We start from the raw sequence: 19,878 nt of genomic DNA on the forward strand, positions 1-19,878 counted from the left end.
GAAGAATCATTGAGCCAACATGGTGTAACACCATTGATTTCCGCAGGACTCTGGGCAGAGAAGGCTGGGGGGTGGGAGTCCAGGTCTGGCCCTGTTCCGGGCAGCACCTATAGGATATGTTAGATGGTGTTGCTGCCATCAGGACATGTGTTGCAGTTTTCTATGCAAGTGTATTGGCATGGGCAGCAGCTCGTCAAACTGGCAAACAGCCTTTTAGCCCCTACAGAGATGTCCCAAGCTTCACTGGGAGCCTGCCTGGCTAAATAAACAAATCACTCCCCCACTTTCCCATTTGGCTAGTTAGTTTTGCAATTCACTGTAGCATGTGTGTGTGAATGGGGGTGGAAAGGAGTGGAGGGCAAATGCACCACATCCCCGGGGAACAGATTGAAGCAATGGGATCTATGGGAGAGAAAGAGGCCAGGCTGCGAGCTGCAGTGTTTGAAAATCATGCTCTCCCAGGCAAGCCTGGGCAGGCCAGGCTCTGAAGGGGCCTTGACCTTCCTTTCTCTCCCTCTCCCTTTCTCACTGAGTACACACTGCGCTTTGTAAAAAGCAGCCCAGTCTCTTTAGCCTGCATTGGAGGGCAAAGTTTACAACCCAGGGAGAAAGTTTATTGTCTTGCATTCTTTCTCTCAATCTCCTTGGCTGGAAGAAAGCTCCAAGCTTTGATGGAAGAAAAGACCTCCAAGCCCTCCCCTCTCCCTGGTTACTACAGTATTGTCCCTGTCTGCCGAGGCCTCCCCCTACACACACATTAGTCATACATCTTCTGGCTGCTGTTAAAAAAAACAAAACAAAAAAAACCACACCATTGAAAAATTTTTGCTTGGAAGTTTGTTTTGTTGGTTTCACAGCTGAACTAAATGTGGTTGTTTCAGATCTTGCCGGGTGCTCCCCGTATCTCCGCGCCCTCCCCCCCACACACTTTAAAGGCCCACATCTCCTATTGGGGCATTATGTTTGTCATCCCTTTAAATTTTCCACGTCCATGCAAAATGCTCATCTGTTTCAAGGGGGTTTGAACAAAAGCAAGCAGCTTGCCTCTTGCAAAGCTAAAAAGGGCTGCTTCACATGGCCCCACTTCTGACAGCATGGCTGCCCCTGAGCAGTCAAAAAATCAGAAGTCAGTCGCCTCCCCCAAACTCATGAGATGTTAAGAAACAGTCAAAGCTGGGATCTTTTTATTTGCCTTCTGGGTTTTAACCCTTTGTGAGTCATGCTTTCAACCTTTTCTCCACAACGAGAAGAACTAGAAACTCACTGTGAAAAATAAAACAACAAAAAAGAAAGCTAAGATTCTTACACAATAACAGGACTCCAGCAGTTTGGGGCTTTAAGAAAACCCCCCACCACCAAATCTCACTTGCGATCAAATCAAGAGAGTTATAAACCAAGTTTCTATCTGCTCTGCATGAGCATTATAATCCTCATTGCTCTTTTCTTAAGAATATGGCCATGGCTTGGCCAAACTCCCCCCTTTTGCCCCTGTGTTCTAGTTAGCAGCTTCCCCCACCTCCCAGAGGTGGCTGCATTTCAGTGGGATTCCCATGTGTGCAGTTACCTATCAGGCCTGGTCTAGGTTTATTTGGTCCTGCCTTAGCTCAGAGGGCTGGACTTGATGACTTCTCAAGATCCCTTCCAGCCCTACAGTTCTATGATCCATGGTTCAGGACCATTTGAGATGAACAGAGGGGTGGGCTATGGTGGCTTAAGTCATCTGGTGTGTGAGCCATTGCCTTGCGCTCCCTCCAGGCTGGGTTAAAGACCCTCTGTGCTGTCTCTCCTTTAGTGCCCTCTTACCAGTGTCCAACACATGCACAGCCTTTATCTCCCCCAGCAGGACACCTACCTTAGATGCTAGTTTTGATCCGGCTGCATGGGGGACCAGCTGCTGCCAATGGTGAGGAGGCTCCGCCCTTCCCACTAGGAGGAGTGCAGGGATTGGTGGTGCTGGGAGAGTAGCTGGTGCAAGTGCATTATGGGTAGCATCAATGCGCTGGCTCTGCAGAGAGAGTTAGTGCCGAAGATCAAGGGAGTGGTAGCGGAAGGAGCTAATCCTCAGCTTTCTGGTCAATGGCCTTTACCCTGCATCTATGCACCCAACAGACTTCCCCCCCGCCCCACCAAGAACTGGGAACCTTTTTAAAGGCAGGTTTAAAGGCTGTTTATTACACAGGCCAGGCTGTGCTTGCCATCCCAGGCTGTTTGGAAAACATTCTGGGATCCTTAGATGTTAAAGTACAAAGAACATGGCATTTGCCCTTGACCTTGGACTTTCCGTGTATTCTGGGAGGTGGGGAAGGTCCCCCATCTCTGTCAGGGCACAGAGGCGCCCTTTCATGTCCCCTCAACCTGCTTTTATATCCCTGTTCTCGAGGCCCCTCTGTAACAAACACCTGCCTTCTGCTCAAGATATACGGCACAGGCTCCCTTTGGAACCCCTCCAGACTGCAGGGCCAGGCTGAGCAACTGGAAGAGCCTCCAGTGCTCCCAGGCCTCACCAGCCCAAGACTAGAGACCGAGGCTTGGGCTACCTGCACGGCAGTGCTGAGCAGCTGGGCCTCATCTTTCCCTCTTCACCTTCTCTGCTGCTTTTTGTTCCTCTCCTCTGGGCTGAGGCAGCTGATCAGCATTGTTTTTAATGAAGGCACTCATTCTCTGCAAGCAGGGCTTGTGTCACCCTCCTCCTGGCTCTAATTCCCACTGCTCTTTAGGGACGCATTAGCCAGGACGGAGACTAAAAGAGTTGCCCTCAATTGACCCAACCTAGAGGGCAGCTAGTAAAAAAAAAATAATAATAATAAAAAAATATCTTACCTTGAGCCAAGCGATCAGACAGCAACCCCTGGGGCCTTCGGGCCTTGGGGATCAGGCAGCAGCCAACGGGGCCAGGTCAAATTGAAATGATACTGAAAACATTCTATGCAAAATCATCCATGTCTCTTTGCTCTCTGTGGCTGGCTGTGCTCCCACCCCCCCATTGTCCCATTCCTCTGCCCCCTAGGTAAAGATAGCCTCACCATCCCCACCATGGGCTGGGCTGAGCTCCCCAAACAACCTTCCTCTGCACACCTCCGAGGTCATGAAGAGTTCACCCTCCCCAGCCTTTCAAGTCCCCCCCCCCCCCTTAACATCCTTGTGGAGCCAATTGCTTCTCAGCGTAATTAACCTCAAGTGGTTTCATCTGTTACTGTCTCTTTTGTGCGGTTCCCCCACCCTCCCCAGCTCACGGCCTCCTTCCCTGGGTTGCTGGGGCTTCTCTTCTGCTCTGAAGAGCTGGCTGGCTTTGAGCGACAGGAAGCGTTTTCCCCCACAACCGCTCTTAAAATGGGCTTCTGTGGATCCAGTTGCTTTTGAGGGGACCAGTGCCTCACCCCTGAATCGCACTTTCATCCAGTTAATTTGTGAGGATGTGGGGCGCTAAATGCTTCTTTCTCTGCTCTGGCGAAACAACCTGGGATCAGGGCAAAACTCAGAGACAGCCCCTAGTATCAAGTTGAATGGCTCCTCCCCGGGGGCAGCTATGGGACCTAGAGGAGACAGTTTGAACTCAATAAGGACATATAATATCTTATGGTCTGAACTATTGTTTGTTAGACATGTTTTTAGTCATATTACTCCCAAGCGTCTTACAATTCCCCTGCCAATAAACAGCCGCACATCTCTGTGCTGTAAGAAGTCTAGATGGAAAAACATCATTACAGCAACCAAAACTGGGCCATCCCACTGCTCCACATCTTCAACATATTTCTGGTGGTCCAGATCTCCTGGCTACCATCTCTGGTCCTTCCTCTCCATTAGCGTATTAAAAGAAAAAGGTGTATATGGTATTTCCAGCCAGCTCTCAATCAACTGACCATTGAGAGATTAGTTTCCAGTGCCGGGCATCATGGGTATCTCAAAAATATGTGTGCGCAAAATGTGGGCCAAATCAGTCAGGTGAAAGTCTCTTTGAGGTCAGTGGATGTTCCAACAGAGAAAGGACCGAGTTAAAAGACCTCAGGATTTGGCCCAATGGAAGTTTGCTTGTGTAAAGACTTTGGACTCTAGCTGTTTGTGTTTGGAAAGCTGCCTCTTCTGCTCTCCCCTGGAGTGAAAGTTCCCAGACTGGAGTGGGTGAAAATGTTTCCCTTTGGAGCAATGAAACCCAGACATCTCATAGGTGGGTTTGCAGAACCTCTAATTACAGGCAACCCTGATGGCCTTGGACATCAACAGGAGCACGGGTCCTATCAGGAGAAGAGGAATGGGTGGGGTGGAAGGGTGCTTTTGGGGCTAAGACTAGGACTTAGCGACTAGGAGATTTGGGTTCAGATGCTAGCTCTGCCACAGACTCCCTTTATGATCTTGGGCATGTCACTTCACCTCTCTGTTCCTCAGTTCCCCAGCTGTAAATTGGGGAGAGTAATCCTTCTTTTGTCTAGTAGTTAGATGGTAACATCTTCAGCACTGATTCTTACTATGTGTTGATACTGTATAGACAGATTAAGGCAATACGGGGGCCTAGACCCACCAAGACACAAGACCTCTTTTGGCTCCACCCCATGCTGTGGCTCCATCTCTTCACTTTGAATGACATGGGGGCCCCTCTCCCATACCAGAGAGGTTGGAGCAGTGGCATGGGGCCCCACTTTCCCTCCCAGGAGTTTCTGCTCCCTGCAGGGGTCCCCTCTCCCCTCTCAGACAGGTGCAGTAACAGGGGCATCTCCCAGGACTTACCCCAGTAACTGAGGCATACCTGCGGCACTTTTGGTGCCCCTTGCACACACACTGTTCTGCTGGGGTTAGCGTGGGCTAGGCCTCCCGGCCCAATGAGGCTTGGTGTTAACACCTCATTAAGATGAATGAGGCAGTTCACACTCCAGAGAGCCACTACTGCAGGGTCTCTGAAGATTCAGGCACACTTAGGTCATTTTTCCAAGCTTTTCTTCTCAACCCATGAGAGCCTTTAGGCGTTAAGAACATAAGAACGGCCATACTGGGTCAGACCAAAGGTCCATCTAGCCCAGTATCCTGTCTTCTGACAGTGGCCAGTGCCAGGTGCCCCAGAGGGAATGAACAGAACAGATCAAGTGATCCATCCTGTCGCCCATTCCCAGCTTCTGGCAAAGAGAGGCTAGGGACACCATCCCTGCCCATCCTGGCTAATAGCCATTGATGGACCTATCCTCCATGAACTTATATAGTTCTTTTTTGACCCCTGTTATGGTTTTGGCCTTCACAACATCCTCTGGCAAGGAGTTCCACAAGTTGACCGTGCGTTGTGTGAAAAATACTACCTTTTGTTTGTTTTAAACTTGCTGCCTATTAATTTCATTGGGTGACCCCTACTTCCATGACCCCTAGTTACTGTAGTAGAAATAAATAATAATAATATTGCATTTTACATCTTGACCCCTCAGATGGTGTACTTCTCCCATCCCTAAAAATCTTATGCCTCCATGAAAAGAGAAGAAAAATGATCCAGCGGTTAGGGCACTCTCTGGACTTGGGAAACCAGAGTTGAAGTCCCTACTCGACCACAGACATTCGGTCTTACCTTGGGCAAGTTACTTAGCCTCTCTATGCCACCATTCCCCATCTATACAATGAAGACAACCACTGACCAACCTTACAGGAGTGCTGTGAGGGTAAATGCATTAAAAATATTGTGAGGGGTTCGGCTGCCATGGTAAATGGGGGCCATATAAGTAGTGGACAGAAAGAGACTCAAGGTCAGTGCTTTAGGGAAACAAGGAGGCAAAACCAGTTTTTCATTGGACATGTTTTTTAATTGTAAATAGCTTTCCATGAAAAAGGTTAAATTGCACACTTATCTTTGCAGTTCTTCCAGCATCTGTATGAAACAGGCCCCGAAACAGGAGAAAGAAACAAAAAAAAATGAAGCATTACAAAAAAGAAACAAAACACTGGACTAGGCCCAGTCTGATCACCAGTAGCCTTGGAATGGAGATGGAAGCCATGCAGCTATGTCTCACTGGGTGGAAATGCAGCCAGCTCTCGAAACAGTGCAGGCTGGTGGAGGACACCCCCATTAGTTTTTGCTGAGGTTTTTTGGAGGTTGTTCACTGAGTATGTGAGATGGTTAAAATTCCAACCCTACTTCCTCATTTTATGGAGGACTAGTGGGACCAACCCTCTGGAGCCATTTGGCAGTCATTGCAGCTTGTATCTTTTGATTGTCCGCCAGACCCAGGGGAGCATTGTCTAAACCATGGACCCTAAGGTTACATCTACACTGCAAGAAAAATCTCATGCCAATGAGTCTCAGAGCCCAGGTTAATCGACTTGGGCTTGCAGGGCTCTTGCTGTGGGGCTAAAAATTGCAGTGTGGATGTTCAGGCTTGGGCTGGAGCCCAGGCTCTGAGCCCCATCCGCCCCATGGGGTTTCAGAGTCTGGGCTCCTGCTGCAATATTTAGCCCCACAACCTGAGCCCAAGCCAGTGGACCTGGGCCAGCCACGGTTGTGCCACAGGTCTCTTATTGAAGTGTAGACACATCCTAAGAGTTCCACCCCACTCCAGCAGCCACCTGTATGGAGATCAATGGGTGAACATCCTCTGCTGCGGTAAGCGTGAGTCGCTCCATTGACCTCAATGGAGCTAGGCCGATTTGCACCAGCTGAGGATCTAGCCCTATGTACCTGAAAACCCATATGCAATGCATTGCATTTCCGACCTCTGTGACCTTGAATGCAAGTTAATTCGTTAGTTAATACAAGGGTTGTCTTTTCCAGCATTAAATCAGGCTGTTTTTTTAAAACGACAACTAGACTCCAGCTAAGTTAGTTTGCTCACATCAAGGTTCCTAAATCTTACTATAGTTTCTAAACAAACAAACAAAAAAAAGTTTATAGTTTTATGTTTTTCAACAAGTCTAACACACTCCAAAGTAACTTCTTCTTTCTGCGAACTAGCAGCTACGTTACGTTAACTATATTTGCCTGTACCAACAGAGAGGCTTAGAATCTGATTCTCTAGAGCTTGAATTCAAGTTTGAGCAAGATTTTTTATTTTTAACTACCATAATATTTCTTTGCTGCCTATGCATATTTCACAGACACCTGTCCACACTCCCATTAGCAAACCAATTAGGGGGTAGATCTTCGACAGGTAAATCAGCGTAGCTCTGTTGAAGTCAGTAGAGCTACGGCAATTTTCACCAGCTGAGGCTCTGGTCCCAAGTTGTTAAGTCTCGAGAAAGGAGTCAGGTACTTTGCTTCTCCTTGCTCTGCCTTTCCAGGCACTGAAAAACACCAGGATATTTTCTACCTGCTTTGGAGAAACCTTTAGCCTGCCGGCATCCCCTTCACACCTTTAAGAGGCAGTATGGTCACAGGACTGGGAGCGAGGCTGTGCTGTTAGGCCTTGGGCAAATCAGTTAATTGATCCCTGCCTTGTCACCCCCATCTGTAAAAGGGGGTAATAATACTTACCTTGCAGGGGTGCTGTGAGAATTAGCTGGTTAACCTTTGTGCAGCGGGTTGGAGATGGTAAGTGCTCATACTGATTATTGCTTTAGGAGACGAGCAGAGTAAAGGGGACACATTCGGTAAGGCAGAGTAGGGATTCTAAACTCTGCTTTTGTTCATAACTAATGTTTGTTGCATACACAGTCTTTGGCCTCTTACTCCCTGACCGAGCCCCGGATCCAGATTTCATTTTTCATTAGTCCCATACAAGAACATTCGTTTAAATAAAATACAAAATCACCAAGAGCTGGGGAGCATCCCCCTGCATGGGAAACCCCAACATAACAATTCCAAAAGAAAGCAATGTTTGATCACAGCTGTCTCACTGAGGGAGAAGGCTTGGTCCTTAATCACCCATCACTTGATTTGTCTCCTGGATCATCACAAAGGCTGTTCAGAGCCTGACATACAGGCTGATGAAGGGGATGCTTTCGGTTCACAGTTTCTGATCAGAAAATAGTACATTGTTTTGTCAATCATTCAGAAATGTAGCAGGTTCACAGTGACACCATTCTAGGCCTTACAGCAAATACAATCGCTCGTGACTTGAGGCAAGGAGTTCAAGATACAAAAATAAGTAAGAGCACAATCTGGAGAAAGTCAAGTCTCTTCTCCTTCTCTCCTGTCTTGATCCTTTTCTTGATCCTTAAAGAAATTCATTGCTTCTGATGTAGGAATTTTCCTTTGCATATTTTGTTACAATAAACATCTGACACGCTTCATTTTTAATTTGCAGAAAAATTAACATTAGTCTTTATACAGCACAGAAAAAACCCCGTTTCCACTGCCATCCCATCAAAAAGGTACTCTACTGATTGTGCTAAAAATATAAGTTTCTTTGAATAGATATATATTTATATATAATAGACTATACAAAAACATCTGAAGAGGGCGACTTGCTCATTTGCATCTGATTTTACAGATCTCGTCTTCTTCCCTAGCCCCAATTCTGGAGGAAGGTTGAATTTATAGAACCCAGAAGGAACTTTTATTTACCTGCTACTTAATTATCTCATGTTATATCTGGGAATATCCCTGGACAGAGAAAAAAAAAAGAGAGAGAGAGAGAGAGTCAAATGGAGAAGAAGGAGAAGGAAATTGCACATGGTCTACAATGTCCAAAGTCATCAGGAAATCTCAGCTCTTGCATGTAACTCAGCAACTGTTCTCCTTTGTCCTAGAGGGAACATATGTTCCTTCCATTTCCACAAAACATAGGATAATCTACATTTCTTTAAAAAAACAGAGTCCCAAAATAAGTAATTATTTCTTCTCTTAGGGAAACCCAAGAGGCAGAAACTTCTCCTGATGTGTCGCTAACAGATATATCCAGCCAAATCTTCTGAGTTTCTTTTGGAGTTTCTGTGAATAACCATACTTTGCAGCTGATAAAAGTCAACGTGGATGTCCCTGTTTTTAGAGATCTTGTCCCTTGTAATCTCCAGCAGCAATGGGAGTATCTTGCTAATAGATAAAGTCTACCTGGGTTTAACTTGATCCTTCTAACCGGCAGCGGCCTCTTATAAAAAAGATCCCATACTGCTCCAGTCACTCATGTCTGTTGGCAAAGAAGAGTCGTTGAGTTCAAACAACTGGTCCATGTTGACCGAATTTGAGAGATAATCGTTTCTCTCTTCATCCCAGGGATGCTGAAGGAAAGAAGTGGCCATGAAGGTTTCATCAAAGTCTAAGTTGTTCTGGTTGGATTCTGTTAGGACCTGATCCTGCCCAACTGGGCACCATTCCTGTGGACAGTCAATGTGTCTTCCATGCACTGTCAAGTCCACATCTCTGGTTATTGGGCTAATTGGAGGTGTGAGCTCCAGATCCTCGAAAGTGGAGAAGTCACCATTCAAGGTGGTATCAAAGATAGCTTCCCAGTCAAAGTCACCTTTCAATGAGCCAAGCTCTGTCTGTTCTTCCTGGGTGAGCAAGGGGGAGCTAGAGAGGCGAGCTGTCTTGTGCATCCGTTTGGGCAATGGCTGCTTACGTTTGTGGCCCATTTTCCCATCTGCTGGGTTCCAATTCTGATCACTCGTGACTTCCTCAAACTCTTTGAGCAGCTGCTGTGACTCCATGTTGACATTCAAGACACTGTCATTGGACCAAGAGGATGCTGCCTGGTTGGCAGCAGTCCCGGCTTCTTGTTGGACTCTGCTGGTGAAGGCCGGGTGGATCTGCACAGGGGGCATCCTGCGTTTCTTGAAGGCTCCATTCATGAGCCTGTCTGCGTACTGAGGGTCGATCTTCCAGAACCCACCTTTCCCCGGCTCGTCCTTCTCTCGCGGCACCTTGATGAAGCACTTGTTCAAGGATAGGTTGTGGCGGATGGAATTCTAAACCCAAAAGAAAACAGCGAGGTTGGACATGTGCAACTTTGTAAATGATCCATTACAAAACATAAACCCCTCCAGTGGGGTGAAGATACATAGGACCATCAGGGAGCTTCTAACAATCAGAAAACAGAGATGGCTGCAACAGGAAAACACATCCCAGGCCAAATCCTGAGTTGTGTGGCAGAGCAGAAACCTCCTTGGCCAGCCATATAAGTATCAAAGTGGAGGCAGCCACCTCCATTCCAAACCGATCCAAAATAGCCAGAGCCAAGGGGCCTGATCCAGAGCCCACTGAATTCAACAGGAGTCTTTTCGCTTGAATTTGGATCATTCCCATGGAAAGGTGGGATGGGGTGTGTGCTGCGCCAGTGTTAGCAACAGTGAGAAATGATTTGGCAAAATTAGCCAAGTGTAGATACCCTTCTACCTCTGTTGTCATCACGGCACCTAGATCCCACCTAGGCATGTGTGCTCCCTTCTTCAGAAATGCCTTCAATGCACAGGCCCACGGGCTGGTTATTCCTACTCTGACTAGGAACCGATTGCACATGGGGCTGGCCTTGGCCACGGACACCCATTTACATTGGATTTGCACCCCCCATTAATTGCTCCCATTTCGAGCACCATTGCTGAATTTGTCCGTAAGGCTTAGGAAAGCTTGGTATGAAATCACTGTCTGTATCTTCCTAAACACAAACCAAAACAGCTGCAAAAAAGGAAAAAGAAAAGGAACTTTCTGCTTCCCGTCGAGCTGCTCTGAAAAACATGAATGTCGAGAGTGATGTGCATAATCAGAAAGGAAACTCAGTTATTGGGTAAATAACGCTGTGTTACACTATACAAAGCCAAGAGGGTGTAAAGAGATTGGATATGGTGAAGGGCTTTTTTTTTTTTTAATGTTGCCTGGATATCTTTATGCTTATTCATCCATAATCCGTATTGCCGGATAGCAAAAACAAAGCTTGAATGCCTGGAGCCCTTACAAAAAAAAAAAAAAAAAAGAAAACTACAGAAAACCAACACCCCTCCTCCAGGCTGAAACTCCCTGGGCAAGTTGGCTCCTCTCCAAAGCATGCAGCTCCCACAGGAATCTATCCATCTCCCCCAGCATATGGGTGGCATGACCTTTTGAGTCTGTCTCCACTTACAGAAATTGGGGTAGAGGGATGAGAACACAGCTACGGTGGGAGAATAGGAAAGAAAGGGGGGGGAAAATCCAGCAAACATTCCAGACTCCAGGGATTCAGAATTTACTGTTTAATGAAATTTTACAAAGGTCAGAGAATTCCAAGCCAAATCCTCCACCCCCACCCCCAAATTTCACTTAGCCTGGCTTGCCTGCAGTTGATTATTACCCAGCCAGTTTGCATATTTATCATTCCTCCCTACAACAAGCAATCTAACCACCTGCATCTTTGCAGAGAGGGATTGAGAACTTTTTTTTTTATAAACGCATTTAATTGAAAATATGGTAACTATCCAGAATTCAGAGGAGAAGTCAAAATATTACCTACCACTTGCCTCCTACTTGCCTGCTCTTGTGTATTCCCCAGTGCCCAAGAACATTGACATGCTAATTCTAGGTGATGTAAACTGACAAGAACTCTCATCTGTGGCGGTTCTTTATCTAGGTGAGTTTCCCTCAATCGCTGGCACTCACAGCCTTTGTGCCTGTTCTCTGCCAGCACTCATACCATGAGTGTGACCCTGCCGGCTCCAGTGGAACTGCTCCCAATTTACAGAATAAGTGAACCAGTTACTGCTGCCCCCTCCAATTTCGCAGTGCATGTGCCAACCTGGTATGGAGATTGGGGAGCTATCACAAGCATAAGGTGGGGGTTGGAGATGCCCAGGATTCACCTGGGTTTAGAGCGGGTGAGGTTGAAGGGGAGACAGTGGGCACTAGTTGATCTAGTCATGGTTCCATGGCTGCTGCCAGGCTGAGCTAGCCTCCACCTGGGTGCAACTCCTTGTTTTGTCAGACTGATTTTGTTTAAACCCAGAACAATTTTGGAGTCATGTCCTGAGCAGGGCAGGTCTGGTCTCCTTGTTCTCAAAGTTCTTAAAAGGATGGTAGACAGCCGGAAGGAGCTGGCACGTTAACGAGGTAAGCAGGCATCTGAACCGTGGAAACTGGATTTTGCAGCCATTTCATCTGTGGCTGGCCAGTGCCCACTGCCATGGGAACCCGTGTTTGATGGACCTGATTCACCCCTGTGCTGCTGCAGAGCTTGACCCTCTCCTATCCTGGGGTTGCCAGGGCCGGCTCAGTCTCTAGCGTAGGTGAGACTCAATTGGCACCCTGCCTGCCATGGCCAATATGGCCCATGCAGCAGCCTGGGATTAACCAGGGGTGGGAACACCCTGGCCACGCCTCCTCCTACCCATGACGCATCGTTGGAACACCTCCTGTGCCAGGAGTTCCAGGGAGGGGAGAGCATGGAGGAAGGTCCTTGTGTTGAATACGTTCCCTAGGGGTCCTAAGGTGGTTTTGTGACCAGAGATGAACCTGGTCCAGTGATTACCCCCACCAGCTTGGGGAACATCTTCAGGTTAACTCCCAGGCTGCAGCCAGTTTAGGGTTCAGTCTTGAAAGGAGCGCAGGGTGTTACTTAGCATTATCTTTGTTATGATGATCTCCAGCAATCTAGGGAAGTTGTTCGTCCTTTGAACAGAAGGCAAAGGAAGCTGGCCCTGGACACGTTTTTCCATTGGCAGAAGAAAGGCAAGACAAAGGAACACTGAGGCTCAGGGCTCTCATCACAATGATGAAATTTTCCCTCTCACTCCACAAGCCCCTGTAGGGTACACGGCTCTGTACTGAAAGGGGGCACAGCTTTCCATTGTACTATACATTGGAAAGGAACAGTGTTTGCTGATCTAAACACTGCTGATCAGGGATTTTTTACATTAAGGTATTAACCCTTCCCCTAGATCTTTTCCTTTGTGGCTGTAGAAATTGCTGGCTCAGAGATCTGATGAATTCACTAATCCACCAGGGGACTGAAGAAATGAGTCCTCAGTTTTAGGGCTGCCAGCTCCTATGTCTGAAGAGAACAAGGAGGTGGTGCTCAGGGATGGAGATGCCTCCCAACGGGAGCGCCGGCAAGCAGGACTAGATGACCTCCTGAGGTCCCTTCCAACCCTAACCTTCTACGATTTCCAGCAGGGAGGAGTTTCAACTGCTTACTGCAGAATTTGTACCTTTCAGTATCATCAAAATGGCAGTGGCCTATTGCAGGATAATGGCCATCTCACTGTAGCCAATAGCTCGCCTGGTCAAAGCCACCCTTCAAGGCACTGTTGGGTTTCTAATCTCTAGAATAGGGGAGCCTCCCGTGGGTCTCTGATCCTGATACAGAAGTTAAACACATCAGATACAATCTCCCTTCCCCTCTCCCTTCAGCTCATTCTCCCTGTTTTTCCATCCTCTCTTTGTCATTGTTCCCCAGACTCATCCCCTCTCCTCCACTGTCTTTTTCTTTCCCCCGTCCCTCTTCTCCTTTCTGTGCTCTCCGAGCCAAATTCTCTTCTCCATTACACTGGTGCAGCACCACTGAATTGTGCTGATGTAACAGAGGAGAATTTGTCCTTTTGTCGCCAATCTCAGCCTCTGTCCAGCACTGGAGGAGTGATAGATAATCGCTAACTTTGACAAGGGTAAATTCCTGTTTATACTGGGCTATGGTCCCGTTTACAGCAGCTTCTGTGTGCTAGAGAATGTTCACTCAAGGCAAAAGACCTGGGCAGGAAACACACCAAAAGTCATTAATTGGATCCTGAAGAAAAGAAAAGAAAAGAAAAGAAAAGAAAAGAACTGCTGCCATGAGTGCCACCATTAGAAGGTCTGCTGCCAATGTTAATATATCAACAGAAAGACTCCCACTTCTGCAGAACCATTTAGAATTGGCAGCACAGCTCCTGATGCTCCTGTAAACACATGCAATGGATGCTAGACGCACAATGTTGGAACACTGTGTCCATTGCTCCTTCTTGTACTGCTCTGGGCCAATTTGGAGCAGGACCATCAGCAGCTCTTGAGGAATACCTGACTTCATCTATTTCCCCAAGTTCTTCTACTGGCACCATTACTGCAGTGTCTGATCAGCTAGGGCAAGTCCGCCCCAACCCAACCAGCATACTGCACATGCCTATCTTTAGGGACAGATGCAGAGAGGGAGGAACGGTGGCTCTTTGGGATCCCTACCTGCCAGGTGGGGTCAGCGTGTCTGAAGTAGCAGAAGTTGTCTGTAATCCATTTGTAGATGGCCGAAAGGGTGATTTTGGTTTTCTTGCTGGCTTCCATGGCCATGCAGATGAGCGTCGCATAGGAGTAAGGGGGCTTCACATGGGGGTTGGTCTTGTAATCTATGTCTTCCAAGGGCTGGGCCTGCATGCCCATCCCCAGGTGAGTAGTCCTGGAGGTTGAAGATGATATGGGCTTGCCGGGGGTGTGGGGCATCCCAATGCAAGCTGGGTCAGCAGCCAAGGGGGAGCAAGGAGCAGCAGAGCCAGGGATCTTATGGTAGCCGTGAGGGTCCGAGCTGCTGGGAGAAGAGGAAGACTTGCCCACGTTGGCATTGATGATGGAAAACTCTTGCAGCCACTGTAGGCTGGTCAGACTGTCATCCAGGTTCGCAGAGTCCCCCATGCTGTTTTCCTGCCCTCTTTCTTCCTCTGACTGCAGGTTCAGCCAGCTGTCAGCCATGTCTGGGGAGGCCAGAATGGGCAGGTCCAACATTCAGGAGGTGTGGGGTGAACGAAGGTGGGGGGAGGAAGGGGGAAAGGGACGATCCTGCAAGAACAACATGAAGAGATTCAAGATCCCTGACAAACAGGCAACTCACAATAGTCAACAGGTTTCAGAGTAACAGCCGTGTTAGTCTGTATTCGCAAAAAGAAAAGGAGTACTTGTGGGTTTTCAACCTAATGCTCACAAAGACCCTGGCTCCGTTTATGCCTGGTGTGCCTCTGCAGATGACATCGAAGTCACACCAGGGATGGCTGAGTCTCCCTTCTCCATCCAGCCTCCCACACAAGGCAGATGGAGTTCACTTGTGCCATTTACAGCAGCTATCTTCTGAATCACCAGAATCCAAGCAGCTCTGATGCTATTGACACTGTATTCGAATTACCATGGGAGCATTACACCAAACCAGAGACTTGTACCTCCTTCTGGGTGCTAACACTTTTCTTGGTGGACTTTAATTCCATGGGCGACAAACCAAAATAATAGCCTCCTGCATTTGTCAAAGTGTATTTGAGTATTTCTTAGATTACTAACTTCCATTTCCTTGTTGCATTTCATTTTTCTCTTTATGCAGGGCCCTGCCATCTTTGAAAAACAACAGGTGTATAAAGATATTTATAGCAACCCAGGGGATTTAGAGGTATAGCATCTATTAATTTTAATGGAAGATGCATCTAAATCCCTTTGACTGCTTTGGCAACCATAACTGTGTATTTCTTCCAAAGAGAAATGCAGTCACGATTAGAATACAAATGTTATTTCAGGCCAAAGAGGTGTGTAGCATCTCCTCTGTGCCAAGCTAACAGCCAGACGTAATTGTAAATTCTGCTGGTGTCTTATTTGGATAATGTAGCTGTTAAATAGCTCAGATAAAATGCTGGAGATTCTAAATTAACAAACAAATGTAACAATCCAGGAACTCCCAGCAAGTGAAGGTTTGCAACAGAGGTCACCCTCTCTTTAAACACACAAAAAGGTGCAAAACTAAACAAAAATATGAGGTGTTACTGCACCAAACCATTAAAATTGTAGAATACTGTTGTGCATTGTGAAAAAAGGAATGTTCTGTCTAAATACACCTGCAAGTAAAAAACCCCGCAAAACTATGGCATAGTTACCCATTAACTTTCAAATAAATGCTCTTACTTACGGCCTTGATTAGCGTAGCCGGTATGACACCTTCAGCCTCAGAAAAAATATCTGCACTTTCCAATGTTCTGGGCTGCAGAAATAAAGCTAAATGCATTTGCCACAAAACCGAACTCACTCAATATTTCTGGGGTCCTTACCTGATCCTTATCAAAGTCCCACGGCTCCCAAAGTTCACAGCTCAGCAGGAATGTTCTGGAAAAAAGGGAATTTCTACTTTTCCCCCCTTGGATAAATTATTACCCAAAGCTCTGCCAGCGCTCCTTTATTGCAGAGCTGCAGTGATTTGTAAGCAGCAGAATGACTGTCATTAAGTAGCTGCTCAAAAAGGCTTCGCTGGATGCTATGGAGACACTCCGCCCCTATAAACAGCTTCCATCCTTGTCATTGGCCCACTGATCTCCATGGAGAGCGCAGTCACTTGCCAGTTTCATCTGCAATTCGGCCAGCCGTTTGGACAAACTTTTTCTTTTCTTCTTCCCCCTCTTTCCTCTCCCCCTTTCCCTAGGGAGTTGTTGTTCGCAGACCTGAATGTTTCACATCTGGAGGCGAGGAATGAACACCCATCTAAATCCCCAGCTAAGACTGGGCCCGGTTTGTTTTCTAAAGGGATGGAGCTGGTATGTGGGGGTCGCCGTCCACTGATTTAGGTGTGGTAGCCGCAAAAGAGGGGCCAGGTGGGATTACTGCTCTGAGTTTCCTTAGGACAAATTAAAGTCCAGTTGAAATAGCTCACAGGTGCCTATTATTCATTGGGAGGCTAAAGAAACAGCTGCCAAAACCTCCCCAACTTGACAACCAGAATGATCGATGCCCTGAAAAGAAGGGGATGGTTTAAACCCTCGACTCTCTGTTCGCTTGGGACAAATTTCGGGATCCTCTCTGCCCAGTTAAACTCCATTTACCAGCCTCTTCTTGCTGCCAGGGAAGAGGGCTCCTTTCCAATTGCCTACCCTCTCTGCTGCTGGGAGAGGATGAGGAGCCAGGGGGAGCATCCCTGCGCAGGGGTCCCTGCTGTTCCCGGGGCTCTCTCCTGGCTGTAGGAGGAATTAAGAGCAAGCCTTTCATGCTGCTGCTAAGCATTTGGAGGCCCAGTTCACCCCTGCGGCAGCCCGGTTGCAGTCAGTGGAGTTGGCATCTGGGAGGAAACGGGCCCCTTTTCCACTTACCTGCCTGGGCTCTATGAAGCTGTGACCTCTGTGTGTAACCTGAAGTCATTAGCTCAGGGGGAAAGCTGAAGGGGAGCGAGGGGCTGACAGACCCCTCAGTCAAAGGGACTGCTGGGTTCTTCGGTGCTTTAATTAAGACGGTTACAGTCACATTCCTCTATAATGACTCCCTGCCCCCACAAGCCAGTTATTCTAAGAGTCCTTAATGAAAAATAACTCCCGCTCAAGAGAGGAAAGCATAGTTCCCTCCACAGCACATTCCCCTGGTACAGCCAAGATGGGTCAGTAGGAGATGCCTCCCTGAGGAGGAAAAGTGCCCCAAAGCCCAGCACTGCCCCAGGTTAGCGGGAGCTCTGAGGTGGAGTTTAGCATGCAAGGGTTGTTCGCTCTCAGCTCTGTGTCTGGGCCCAGCCTCCAATGGGATGGCAATATGGCCACACACTCCTGGCAGCCCAAATCCCTGTTAAGCAGTCATCTCAGCACTGCAACTGGACCGCACCATGGGGGAAGCGAAAGGGGTAAACAAAACTCCCCTCCGGCCCAGCCCAGTGAAGGACTGGAAGGGGAGGGAAGAGCTGAGACTGTGTAGCCCTGGTTTTCCTTCAGCTCCTGAGCTGTGTCAAGGAAGTTTACTGAATCACTGCAGAGATGCCGGCCGGTCAGTGCTGATATTTGCCGGCCACCCCTTGCCACGTGATAGTGATCAGCAGCTTCTGCTCTCTTCCTGAAACCGGAGAACCACCACCCCAATACTGTACCACTGGGGTTTGCATAGCGACTTCCATGCAACAGCATCGTACAATGTGTCCTCGCCAGCTATGTGCCACGGAGTCACACCAGGGATGGGTTGGGCCCAACACATACAGATGTGACGGCTCCTATCTTGGCTGACGCACAGAGAGCCTGCAGAGCTAAAAGCACGTGCTGCTGCTCTGCTGGGGCTGTAACTGCCTCACACCATCTGCAGGTCTGGCACAGGGGGGTCTTGACCCACCCTGCCCATTGCGTTACACAAGCCCACTGGGCAGGTTGCAAAATACCAGGCAGACAGTTGGGGGTTTGCCCCAGGACACCTAGGGTGCTGCCCCAGTGTGAAAAATAAAGCAGGAAAATCAGGGTAACGTAAATTTACTTTCATCCTTTGATTCTCCAAATAAAGTATTCCTGTGGGATAACAGCTCTGGTGCCCCAAGCCTCCAAAGCAGCCCATGAACAACCCGGGAGCAGCAGCTAAGGGTGTGTCTTCACTACTGACTTTTGAAAGAGCACTTTGCGATAGCCTAGGACCATCCCCTCCAGATTCACGCCCAGGACTCTGGACCAGCAACGGGGAGGCGACCCAGCAGAGAATCCAGCTCAGGTTTTCCAGTGAGCACAACACGTGCATTGCTGGGGCGGGGCTTTGGGTGTTATGCCAATGCTGGTAGAATCACCGCATGTGTCCAGTCCCCTGCACTCATGGCAGGACGGAGTATTATCTAGACCATTCCTGACAGGTGTTTGTCGAACCTGCTCTTAAAAACTTCCAATGATGGAGATTCCACCACCTCATGTGGATGCTCTTAGATCTTTTCTGTTTTCTCCATCCCCGCATTCCCTAAAATTTCCCACCTTTGCACCTGTTGATCCAGCTCTACCAATGCTAGCAAAAGGGGGTGCTCCAGTGTGAACAAAGCACTAGCAGCTGTGCGTGTTCTAACCTCTGTGTCACCTTAGAGCTGCTCCGAGTAGGGTTAGACAAGACAGGGGTTAGAACCTGCAGCCCTGTCTACACTAACGCTCCTACTGTGCCGTCACTGGTGGGAAGGTGTGTGTGTGGGAGGAAAGTGAACACAGACACAGGCAGGCAGTGCAGAAGTGATCAATAAAGTGCTTTGTTTATGCACCTCACTACTGAGTCGATTTTTGGGAGCTCCCACAAACCCTCAGTCCTTTCTCGTGGCATCTAGGCAGTTACCAAGCACATGGACAGCCAAGACACCCTGCTAAACATTTTCAAGTTTGTACACAATTTGGAACGGAGGTTTGTGTGCTTAAGCAAAATCTCTCTCTGGGGTTTTAATAATAACCAGCTGAAGTGTCCTGTGCCACACAGGGAATGTATCTCTGACAGCAGGGTGGGCATCACATGGACTGGAAGAGAGCCTGCGAGTGGCTGCTTTATACTTAATGCAAATCCTACAGAAAATGATTTTCCTCCCTGGATCCATCAGAGACAACCCGAGAGCTTCACCACAGCAACTGCCTCGTGGTCAGCAAGCAGGGAGTCGAGGCACGGTAGAGCTCACAGAACCACCCAGGATGGGGTATGATATGGGGCCTTCCTTAAATAAGATGTCGCTTTTCTCCTTGCTCCTTTGTGCTTCCAGCACAACACCCCTGGGTGCCACTCAGGATGTACCTGCTCCCCCATAAAGAACCCTAATTCCTTGTGCTTCTTCACTAGGAATCAGGGAGGCCCTTAAACTTCCAGAGATCAGGTGGGTTTGTTAGGCCTGGTTTACACTACAAACTTACATCAGTATCATTATGTCCCTCAGGGGTGTGAAAAATCCACCCCCCCCCGAGCAATGTAGTTATACCCACCCAATGCCCCCGCAGACAGCGCTAGGTTGACTGGAGAGCTCTCCTCTCGGGGAGGTGGACTATGCCAAGCATAGTAGCATCTCTATTAAAGTGCTGCAGCTGTGCCCCGGCAGCGCCGTATGTGAAGATGAGCCTTGAGTAAGGGGCAGCCTTGCCTCCTGGGGATTCCCAGCCAGTCATTACAGGGGAAATCCTGTCGCCCTTACCCTGCATCAGCTCCATCCGTACGGAGGGGAAACTTCCACTGAAGTTAACGGGAACTCACCTGAGTCAAAGAAAGTTAAATCATGAGCCAGCCTCTCCAGATTCGGCTCTGATGTGATTGTTCCCCAGTCTCCGAGATCTACAGAGAGGAAATCCATTCCTGTGGGGCATGATAATCAGCATTTCCCTTTTAACATAATATGCCCAGCT

General features: G+C 48.1%; 1 protein-coding gene across 1 annotated transcript; it reads right to left on the reverse strand.

The window, feature by feature from the left end:
• Positions 1-5,767: 5,767 nt before the first annotated feature.
• FOXJ1 (forkhead box J1) lies at positions 5,768-15,973 on the reverse strand. Its single transcript, XM_073310362.2, has 3 exons — positions 15,850-15,973; positions 14,018-14,605; positions 5,768-9,810 (listed from the first exon to the last, which is right to left on the reverse strand). The coding sequence occupies exons 2-3, from the start codon at positions 14,549-14,551 to the stop codon at positions 8,995-8,997; spliced, it is 1,350 nt and encodes a 449-aa protein (XP_073166463.1). The 5' UTR covers positions 14,552-14,605; positions 15,850-15,973; the 3' UTR covers positions 5,768-8,994.
• Between the last annotated feature and the right edge of the window lie 3,905 nt (positions 15,974-19,878).

The sequence above is a fragment of the Lepidochelys kempii genome, chromosome 14, assembly GCF_965140285.1.
Source record: "Lepidochelys kempii isolate rLepKem1 chromosome 14, rLepKem1.hap1, whole genome shotgun sequence".
NCBI lineage: Eukaryota > Metazoa > Chordata > Testudines > Cheloniidae > Lepidochelys > Lepidochelys kempii.